This window comes from Pantherophis guttatus, chromosome 1 (genome assembly GCF_059756535.1).
Source record: "Pantherophis guttatus breed Tessera chromosome 1, ASM5975653v1, whole genome shotgun sequence".
Lineage (NCBI taxonomy): Eukaryota > Metazoa > Chordata > Lepidosauria > Squamata > Colubridae > Pantherophis > Pantherophis guttatus.
In genome coordinates this window covers 163081501-163093485 of record NC_142063.1, presented here as the reverse complement: position 1 = coordinate 163093485, position 11985 = coordinate 163081501, and the positions used below count along the sequence as shown (strand labels likewise).

The 11985-nt window shown below is 32.3% G+C and overlaps 1 protein-coding gene across 1 annotated transcript; it reads left to right on the top strand.

Annotated features, from left to right (window-relative positions):
* Positions 1–405: 405 nt before the first annotated feature.
* MSTN (myostatin) lies at positions 406–10675 on the top strand. Its single transcript, XM_034429430.3, has 3 exons — positions 406–925; positions 5010–5383; positions 7713–10675. Exons 1-3 carry the CDS (start codon positions 574–576, stop codon positions 8091–8093), a joined length of 1107 nt encoding a protein of 368 aa, XP_034285321.1. The 5' UTR covers positions 406–573; the 3' UTR covers positions 8094–10675.
* The last annotated feature ends 1310 nt before the right edge of the window (positions 10676–11985 follow it).

Genomic DNA, 11985 nt, shown 5'->3' with positions numbered 1-11985 from the left:
TTTTCCAATACTGTAATATAATATTTGGGGTAAATCTTTATGATAAAATCTTTAAAATGTAAGATTCTTTTTATTCATAAGTTGACTTTTTTTGATACGGGAACAGATCCATTATAAAATAAACAGCTGATTCAAATTTAAGAATGGTAATATTATCTTTTGATACTGCTCACGGTGCTCTTTGGAAATATTTTTTCAGCATGTGAGCAGATACTCTCTATGGAATAATAAGCAAACCAGTTCATATTTGGCAGAAACAAAATGCAGCCAACCAACTTATGGCAGATACAGCTTTAACATCTGACAGCTAGATTCATTATTGGTTTAACAGCCAATCATTAGTTTTGACGACACAAGTCTAATGAAGGTTGGAATATAAAAAGCTCTCTGGAACATACAAGATTCACCAGAGTGTTGAGGTGTCTCAGATTGCATTTGCCTTCAGTGATTCACAGAGTACTGGAAGATTTTTTTAAAAAAAATAACCAAAGGAAAGAAAAGGAGAAGGAAAAGGAGAAAGAAAAAAGAAGGAAAAAGACCTGTTTTGAAAGTGTGATTATACACTAACTAAAAATGTATCTGTGTATTTATCTTTTCATGTTAATCATACCGGTGGAACTTAATGAAAGTAATCAGGCAAATGAGGATACAGAAAAAGGTGGACTATGCAACGCATGTACATGGAGGCAGAATACAAAATCTTCAAGAATAGAAGCTATAAAAATTCAAATCCTCAGTAAACTACGTCTAGAACAAGCACCTAACATTAGCCGGGATATTATAAGGCAACTTTTACCTAAAGCTCCTCCACTACAAGAACTGATTGATCAGTATGATATCCAGAGAGATGACAATAGTGATGACTCTTTAGAAGATGACGATTATCACGCTACAACAGAAACTATTATTACAATGCCTACAGACTGTAAGTAACTTTTGTTAATATTTCCTTTATTAACAAACACTTTTGTCTTTATGCTGAGAAGCCACATTTCAGACTTTTCAAACAAACTGCTTTCTAAAGCACGCACTAAAGAGACACTATTTTTAAAAGTAGAAAGATATTTTCTTATAAAAATTATTCTACAATAAACATCTGTTTGCTGTAGATATGAAAAGAACTACATAGAAAAGACACATTCTGAAGAGCCTGGTTTTAAAAACGTTTTTCTGAAAAGTGGAAAACAAAATACATTCACATAAATGACACTCTAAAACAAATATCATCACTCCAATCTCATGTATCATATGTTATTTTTATTACAGAGATATGGAAATTAGAATTTTAAAAATATTTATGTAAAAATCATTTTTCAATTCTATTGGTTTTTATTTTTATTTTTGGTGCTTTTGATTTAGTTTTTGACTCCTGGCAACTAGACTAGTCCCTGGACTAGTTTTTAGGAAATATGTTTTGGGAATTTTTTAGGGCTGGGAGAGAGTGACTGGCCCAAAGTTACCTAACTGGCTTTTTACCTAGGTGAGAATATAACTTACGGGCTCCCAGTTTCTAGTGTGGTGTTTTAGCCACTACACCAAACTGACTTACCACACAGTTTGTTTACACCATTAAAACTTTTGTTTATCTTTGCAGATTTGTTCTTTTAGTATATGTTTTTTTTTAATTATTATAATTTATTTTGTATTTACATGATATCAACTAGTCAGGAATAACATACCAAATACTATGACATCATACATCCGGAGAACCAATTCAATTTCACCTCAGGGGGACTATGATTCACTACCAAGCTGAGTTTGTCGATCAAAAGGTTGGCAGTTCAGTGGTTCGAGTCCCTAGTGCCACGTAACAGGGTGAGCTCTCATTACTTGTCCCAGCTTCTGCCAACCTAGCAGTTCGAAAGCATGTAAAAAATGCAAGTAGAAAAATAGGGACCACCTTTGGTGGGAAAGTAACAGCGCTCCATGCGCCTTCGCTGTTTAGTCATGCCGGCCACATGACCACAGAGACATCTTCGGACAGCGCTGGCTCTTCAGCTTTGAAACAGAGATGAGCACTGCCCCCTAGAGTCAGGAACGATTAGCACATATGTGCGAGGTACCTTTTACCTTTTTACCAAGATAAAAATCCATAAGGTTTTCATCCTGAATCCTTGTTCCAGTTGTAATTATATTCAAAACATTGGAATCCACTTTCAGATAAATTGTCCTAATGAAGCCTTTCCCTTTGAATCACTGAAATGATTGGAAAATCAATTAAGTGGTTTAGAAAAAGTTCACAACAACTTGAGCTCAACTGTTATATACTTCTTTTTCTAACTCATGGGCTTGTCAACAGACATCAATGAACACAAACTATATAGTTTTAACAGCCACATAATGAAACTCATTTTTTAATTTTCAACAGTGCTATATTTAATGTTTATGAATAAACATTAGTTATGTTAAGAAGAAATGAAGTTATTTATTGAATGAGCATTTCTTCGTTATCGCATTAGTGCTAAGCATCTGCCACAGCTCCTATCAAGTATCTTTGCTGAATTTATATTATAGTATCTTATGTTCTTCATTAGCTAAAGTTGGACATGGCAGCTGTCTTCAGAATAACACTTAAGGCAATGATGAAATATTGTAAAATGAAAACTTTGGCCCACAGGACACAGATTTGCTACCAGCAGACAGCAGTGATATACTATACTGAGATTTCATTTGATATAATACTAAGAATAGCATCTATTTCATCTAAATGCAATAATCTAAATATATTTAAGAATAGTCGTAAGTATTAAGAAGGAATTAAATTGCTTTTGTTACAAAATGTCTGCAAATCATTTCAAAAATTATTCATCTTTGTTGACTGGAGAAACATCTGGGGGAAAAACTTTTTTCTATTTATTTGAATTTTCATTTATGATGAAAATGAATTTCATTCATTTCATTTCATTTTCATTATATTTAATGTGTATATGTTGTGGAGTTTTATCTTCAAGAATATAATTCAGTGGATCTTGCTTCCAGGATTATAAAATGGATTTAAACACCGCTGTTACACCACAGCAAGGCATTCAGGCACAAAGCTCTGCTGAGCAATTTGATGTGCTCTTGTCTCTAGATCAGTCCCAAATCTCATCTCAATCAGGAAATAGAGTCATGTATAAAAAGAGACAAAGAATAAGTGCAACTTTAGCACTCTTGCTACTATTGAGAATAGTAACTTGGTTACAAGCACATATACATGCCTTCCAGGTATGGTTTTGTGTATACAGATGTGATGTGATTCTATTAATATAATCCATATCACACCAAGGCACATATAAAAAGACATCTTGTAGGCACGTATATGTATCCTTAGGTAACTTGTTTTTCTCAGTTCATTACATGCTAACATTAGTTTCTTCATAACTGTAATGTAATTTCAGGATTCATAAACCAGATTAGACATGGATAAATAATTAAAAATAAAATAAGTTATTGTACCTAAAATAATAACTTATCAGTGTTATTACTGCACAAGCAAAATCTGAATTCTCTTATAACTTCTTTGAAATCTTGTTTATATTAAACATTTACGGTTAATAAATATTCAGTTAAGATCTCAGGTGCTCAACTTTTATCAGTCTGAAAATATAATACAGTGCGTTCAATATCTTTTTTTGATTGAAGGTTTTTCAAAGAGTGACTTGTACAGCTGGTCAGTTACTTTAAGTAATAAACTCCCAAAGAATTCCAGGGAGTATTTACAATCTGTTTTCTTCTTAAGTAACTTTTCACAAGAAGACTGCACACTGCAAACATGAAATGCCAGGCTGAAAGATAAATTTAAAAAATCTATGCAGATGCTAGTATCATGAACATTTTAATTTACTCTGCAGCCTTTGGATTAAATATTTCCATTAGTTTTCTTAAAATTTAATGAATTTGTCCCACAGAGCTTTTTTAAAAATCAGACTTAATAAAATTAGAATATTTTAATTTTAGTATTGCAAAGTTCTGTATTTTTCTACTAGAGGTAGTCCTCAAGTTATGACCACAATGAGGCCAACATTTACGTTGCTGAAAGAAACATTTGTTAAGGGAGTTTTGCCTCATTTTACGAACTTTCTTACAACAGTGGTTAAGTGAATAATTGCAGTTGTTAAGTTAATGACATGGTTGTTAAATGAGTATGGCTTTCTCATTGACTTTGTTTGTCAGAAAGTTGCAAAAGCTGATCCCATGATCCCAGAACACTGCAACCGTCATAAATATGAACCAATTTCAAGCATCTGAATTTTGATCATGTGACCTTGGGGATGCTGCAATGGTCATTAGTGTGAAAAATGGTGATAAGTCACTTTTTTCAGTGCCATTGTAACTTTGCACACTCACTAAATGAATTATTGTAAGTTGAAGACTACCTGTATGTGTTTCCATAGGGCCATTTCTAAAATAATTATTGTACGTTATGAGTACTGTCAACTAGAAACTTCAGTAATTTAATTTTTATTCTTACTAAATAAAGAAATTCTCGCATGCATGCCAAAGTCCAATAGAATTCCTGTAGCAAGGATGGAGTACACTCAGATATTGAGAATCAATAATTCTTAGAAAGGATGGAGTACACTCAGATATTGAGAATCAATAATTCTTAGAAAGGATGGAGTACACTCAGACATTGAGAATCAATAATTCTTAGAAATCCAATCCGACTTGGTTCATGATGAGAGATGTAGAAGTTGGAGATGCAGGGAATTGAATTTGTGTATTTGAAGGCACAGGTTCCCTCCTTCTGCAGTGGTAAACAATATGCATTTTTTTCACTGTTCCTTTTTATTCAGTGTGATCAACTTCAGTAAAAAAAGGAATCACTATATATACAAATACTGTGTATGTATGTATGTATGTATGTATGTATGTATGTATGTATGTATGTGTGTGTGTGTATATATATATATATATATATATATATATATATATATATATATATATATATATATATGCATATAATACTTTTAAAAAATATTTTTCATTTGCAAGCAAGTTTTTTTTTCTTATTCATTTACTTATAGCTGATTTTCCTATACCTGTGGAAGGAAAACCCAAATGTTGCTTCTTTAAATTTAGTTCTAAAATACAGTATAACAGAGTAGTTAAAGCCCAGTTGTGGATTTACTTAAGACAAGTCCAGAGGCCTACAACAATATTTGTGCAGATCCTGAGACTCATCAGACCTATGAAAGATGGTACAACTTCAACTGCAATTCGATCCTTGAAACTTGACATGAACCCAGGCACTGGTATTTGGCAGAGCATTGATGTGAAGACTGTTTTGCAAAATTGGCTTAAACAACCTGAATCCAACTTGGGTATTGAAATCAAAGCTTTGAATGAAAAGGGAAGAGATATTGCAGTGACCTACCCAGGACCAGGAGAAGAAGGTTTGGTAAGTTCTTCTTTAAAGTCCTCAGCATTTTTGTCACTTAGTATCAGTAATGAGCAAAAAAACCCTCAAAACTTTTTAAAGGTGGTGATTATAAGTATATTTACTTGCCATTAAACTTCCTAAAAGGAATGCAGTGGCTCAGTGGCTAAGACGCTGAAATTGTTGATCGAAAGGTCGGCAGTTCAGTGGTTCGAATCCCTAGTGCCACATAACAGGGTGAGCTCCCGTTACTTGTCCCAGCTTCTGCCAACCTAGCAGTTCAAAAGCACATAAAAATGCAAGTAGAAAAATAGGAACCACCTTTGGTGGGAAGGTAACAGCGTTCCGTGCGCCTTTGGCATTGAGTCATGCTGGCCACATGACCATAGAGATGTCTTCAGACAGTGCTGGCTCTTCGGCTTTGAAATGGAGATGAGCACCGCCCCCTAGAGCTGGGAACAACTAGCACATATGTGCGAGGGGAACCTTTACCTTTACTTTACCTAAACTTCCTGGGATTTATTGTCTAATGTTTTATAAAATTGTATTTTGCCATTCTAATTTACTATTGCACTAACTCACTGGATTACTATGATACTGCCACTATGAAAGGAATTGACAGAAAAAAACACTGCCTATCCTTTCTACTATTGTATAGCATTGAATAGAATGCACACCCTGAAGTCATTTCATTGAGTTATAGAAAAGTAATGTTCAAAGATCTAACATCTCATCTGATATAACATTGGTAAAGAAAATATATCACTTACTTAATGAAAGGAGAAGTTCAGTGGAGTGCTCATCTGCTCATCAGTTTATTTTGTAATACTATTCTAGTCATTCTGCAATAGTTATAACAGCAGTGACTAAATAACTACCAAAAGTTGTAAACCCATTACATTATATTTCAATAAGCATAATTCCATTTTCCATTTCTAACAGTTGCTATTTAATTTTTCTATTTAAATGAACTATTATGCCTCTTTATTAAATTAAATATAGTAAACATGATTAAATAGAGTTATTTTAAAATAATTATAGCCAGCTAGCAATAAATCAATTCTGTTGGAAAAACTGCTATGGTTTTAATGTGTTCAGGATTTTTATAAATATTTAAATGTGGAGTAATTGAGCTTCTAAGTAGTTTTAGAAAACATGAAACAAGTTTAATAGTAAATGTATTTGTGTATATTTGTAAATAGTAAATAGTAAGTACATAGAGACATAGAATTATATACTTCCATTAAAGAAAGTATATATAACTGATAACTGGTTTGTAACTAGATAATCTGTACCATTCCTTTTACAGCCAAATATATATATTGATAAGATTGAGACAAATACTTTAAGGATGCAAAGAAAAAAAAGTACAAATCTAATTTAGAACTGCTATTTGTTCTGAACTGCTGTTATTTGAGGAATAAATCCATGATGTAAAGTATATAAACATACTGTACATTGTCTCTCTGTAATAAATTTGGGAAACTTTACGGATATTTGGAACAATACAGAAAAATACAGATTTTAAAATTAAGTAATCGATACTTAATCTATTTTCCCTTTTTGCTATTCTTTTTATTCTCTTGTATATGATTGACAAGAAGAAAATAGTTGTAACTAAATGCTCCCCTGCTTAAAACTTGACAATTGCTAGGGGAATATTTAAACTATGTTCATACATCCAGGGCCGGATTTTCCTATAGGCTAACTAGGCTTCAGCCTAGGGCCTCAAAATCAAGAGGGGCCTACATTCAAATTGTTAGCAAAATTAAAACTACACTTTCACTATAGGTGAAAGGGCCTCATAAGTGGAATAGCCTAGGGCCTCTTTTCATCTAAATCCGGCCCTGCATACATCAATAGACTGGATGTTTTTCCATACAGTTCCCCATTTATTCTATTTCAGAGAAATGAGAGGTCTTTTAGAACAGGTTGGAAAACATGGGAAATTGTAAAAACAAAGAAAAATCTTGTTCTTCTGTTAAGACAATGGTTATTCTTTTCATTCTTTGAACAGCTTGAAAATGCATTTGGTTTTCTAAAATTGATTACCATGTACTAGAGGGTGCTGCTGCTCAAGAAACTCTAGGCTACAAGTATTGTACAGTTCCTAGATACCATTCAGTGGATGTTAGTTGCAGTTCAAAATTTTAAATTATCTATAAAAATAAGGTTTATAGAAACAGTATTAGAATCAGTTGCAAGGGATCATTATTTTGTAGTCAAAATTGAACATTCAAAGATGACAGTATTCAAATGCCAGAGAATACGTAGGAAAAAATGTATCTTATATGAAATGTTGAGTAATTTATCTTTTCCCAACATACTATTCATTTCCTTTTATTTATAGAATCCTTTTTTAGAGGTCAAGATTACAGATACCCCAAAAAGATCACGTAGAGATTTTGGGCTTGACTGTGACGAACACTCAACAGAATCTCGATGTTGTCGTTACCCATTGACAGTGGATTTTGAAGCCTTTGGATGGGACTGGATTATCGCACCCAAAAGATATAAAGCAAACTACTGCTCTGGAGAATGTGAATTTGTGTTTTTACAAAAATATCCACATACTCATCTGGTACATCAAGCAAATCCAAGAGGTTCAGCAGGCCCTTGCTGCACACCTACTAAGATGTCCCCAATAAATATGTTGTATTTCAATGGAAAAGAACAAATAATATATGGGAAAATACCAGCTATGGTAGTAGATCGTTGTGGCTGCTCATGAATTCTGCATTAAATTTGCTGCTTCTTAAAATATGAAATTTACCAATATTTGTATATATTTCCCTTCAGCAATTTTGGAAACTGTGAATTTTTAAACAATAGGCCTACCTCTTATAGGTTATATTTTAGGCTATTGTAAAGATTTCCTAACAGGCAAAATACAATATATGAACTGAAAGACATTTTTATGCAAGTGGTGTTTTTCAATCAGTGAATATGATAAGCTACAATCAACCCCTCAAGATTTTATGATTTACTTGCTATGAAAAGAGCTATCTTTTCATTTACCCAGACACCATAATCATATATTAACTTCAACAAATAGAAATATTTGTTGAAGTAACTCCTCCTTGTATTCCAAAGAATTAAAAGGAGTTTACTAATATAGTACATAGTCTTAACAATTTATTTTACTGTTGTATTTACACTAGAGGATATTCTGGCAAAATACAGAATGATGAGTACCAATGAATTATCCTCAAACACTTGAATTGATTTTATAGTATAAAAACAGATCAGGTGAAATTCCACAGAGCAGATAAATCCACAAATTATGATAACTTCATTGTCTTTTCATTCCTTTTATAATTACTATTTTAATTATTTTCTGGCAATGGTGCTATCACAGTAGATTCAATATCCAATCCTAACTATTTGCTGCAAGAACCCAAAATAAGATTACCGCAGTGTAACTAAACTGAATACTGTAGTAGAATTATACACACCAACAGGATTTCAGGCATTAATGTTCATGACACATATAGCACAATAAATAGGATTCTCAATTATAGTTTATTAATTATTCACAAAGCATGAAAATTTTAATTAAAGTTTGTGTGTGCTTACGTGTGGTCCTTATTGTAGCAAATATCTACTGACAAGATTACAAAATCAAAATCAGAAATTATAAAATTATGATAACCATACTGCAACCTTGTTTGTCTAATGACATACAATTGATAAATTAATGAGCACAATAATGTAAAATAAAATGTTGATATATTACAAGTTTTGTTTATTATATACACACACAAAATACTATATTGTAAATAAATGTTTCTTTTTTATTTACTCTGAGTATATGGTGCGCCACATGGGTTTGTCTTTTTCTACCACATAAAGTTGTACTTCAGTTACTGGTATGTTAAATTCTTTTATTCTTTTGCAATAAGTACATTATTAATCAGTGTATATTCTTACACCCCTGAAAGCACAGATATACACATTAAATTTTCAATAATACTTATGGCTTCACTCAAATATTCCTATTTTTTTTATTTATACCCTACTTCATTCAAAGTTAACAAGAAAGTTGAATGGAAGAATTAATGGAACACAATAATTGTTGATATGGAACATCAGAAAAATAATCCATAAAACAAGTAAATATATATTTTTTGTTTGTTTGCATTAGTGTGACATACAATAAAGACATAAGAGACTTTATGTGGTCTGTCTAAGGATGCCCTTGCAAATATAGAAATACTGTTTTAAAATTTGCACTAAAACATTAAGTGAGAAAAATGAAATTACCGTAAATATCAGTAGGGACTTCCATAAAAATTTGACCTGCATGAAGGTGTTTTTTAAAAAAAGCAAAGTAAAGGATTATTGTTATGAGTGAAGCTGAACTCTTGCATAAAATCTTGAAAAAGCATTTTCAGAACACTACTATTCCTCTTCACTTGATATGTTTTAGAGCCAATTGTACAAATAATGATCTCTTTATTGATAAAAATTAAAACAAAATCAACTTTTTCATTGTCTGTAATACTGCTCACAATGTAAAACTGATGGCATTTTTTCAAGTGCTAAAATCGTATATATGTTATTAGATTTATTTTATATGTATTTAATAAACATATGTAATGCACATATTATTGTATATTTTGATCAACACAATTTATCTACTGTATTTCTTGTCAGGAATATTATTTTAAATATGAAATATTATTGAAATGCAATCAGTAATCATTGTAATTTCTGTTAAAAGTTTTTAATTTTTTTATAATATCAAAATTCCAGTTATTATATTGGTTTTCATTAACATTTTATTTGCATGAGACTGCAGCAAACTAGATATTAGTCACTAGTAGTTTTCCTCTTCCCACTCTATTTATACTATTGTAATTTTGTAAAGTATTTTTTTTTTTAATTCAGTGATATTTAAACGTTTTTTCTGGTTGCCAATCAAGTTATGCTTGTTGGCTCATGAAGATAATGAAGGCAAAGTCAGGATGCTAATTTTACCTTCTGGCAGCTATATTTGGACTTAACTGAATATTACTGTGCTACCGTATTCAAATTTACAGTGCATAGCTATTTGGGCATCAAAGGCAAGAGCAGGAAAAGGCTGGTTAAGAAGCTCTTCTGTTGTGTGGAAGATACTTTTAGCATGGAAGAAAACAGCTAGCAATTTCTTAATATGCTAATATATTGACACACAGATTCATTAAATAATCTAGATCCTGGGTTCAATGGTAATTTGATACTGCAATAAACTATAGTTATGTGAAATAAATCCTTTCTGTACTCTAAATAAATAGATTCTTACTTTAAAATTTGTAAATACCAAATCACATATATTTCTTCTAAGACTGAATTTATTTAGTATTATACAAACTGTATTATGCAAATTGCATTCTTTGTGTGGGAGAAATTTTATTTAAAGTACTCGTTAATAATTCATGCATGCTCATGCCATGCAACATTGAATAATTTTTGTTTTTTTAATTTGATTTATATGCCGCCCTTCTCCGGAGACTCAGGGCGGCTTACAGTGCGTTAAGCAATAGCCTTCATACTTTTGTATATTTATACAAAGTCAGCTTATTGCCCCCACAAACTGGGTCCTCATTTAACCTACCTTAGAAAGGATGGAAGGCTGAGTCAACCTTGAGCCTTGGAGAGATTCGAACCAGCAGTAAATCGCAGGCAGCTGTGTTAATAACAGGGTGCTTTAAACCACTGTAGTACCAAGGCTCTTATTCTACATTGATGTCCGATTTTATTAGCAGATCTCCATGCAGCTTAGGAGCCTTAGCATTTCCATGGATTCAGGCCAATGTAAAGTTGAGTAAGAGGGGAATTACCCCAATGACAGTTTGCCATCACTCACCAACTATTTCACATATTTATTTTACACTGAGTTCAGGACATAGTATGCAAATATTTGTCTTACTGATGAGCCTGAAAACTCGTGATGAAGTAATAGAATTTCTAGAATAGTACATTAGAGTACTTGATCTTCTAAGAGAGAGGAATCATCACCTCAGTTTTGACATACAGTTCTGCAGTCTTGATTTTAATCAGTTTACAGAACCTTATAAAATGGAAAAAGATTTACCTTATTTCCATCTTGCAACTAATCGTTGATAATCTGCATAGCACTTTTTATATTCTGAATTTCTTTATTGTACAGAAAATGTGATATTATTTATTTATTTTATTAAATTAATCAATTATAAAGCTGCCCATCTTACTAGGAGTGACTCTGGGGGGCATACAACAATCACATAAAACAACAAGTATATAAAACGATCAAAAATTAAAAAATTAGTAATAATACAACAAAGCATAAAGAGTGACTATATCAAATGCAATAATGGAACCATCTTAGAATGTGTTTGGATCTCTGGAACATCCATACCTGATGACATAATCAGATCTTCAAGGACTTGCAGAACTTTAACAAAGATGGATTGACCTGATTTTTGGGGCTGGGGGGACAGAATGTTCCATAAGGTGGGTCCCACAGCAGAGAAGGCCCAAATTTAAATCCCTCGCAGATACCCACAATATTCTTTCTCTGCCAGAACTAATGGGACAAGCTGTTATAATTGGGGACAGGTGGTCCTTCAGATAGCCCGGTGTCATGCCATGAAGGGCTTTAA

Coding starts and splice junctions, on each gene's coding strand:
- MSTN (XM_034429430.3), top strand. CDS start 574: ATGTATCTGTGTATTTATCTTTTCATGTTAATCATACCGGTGGAACTT. Junction 926..5,009: donor TATTACAATGCCTACAGACT/GTAAGTAACTTT, acceptor ATTTACTTATAG/CTGATTTTCCTATACCTGTG. Junction 5,384..7,712: donor GACCAGGAGAAGAAGGTTTG/GTAAGTTCTTCT, acceptor TTTTATTTATAG/AATCCTTTTTTAGAGGTCAA.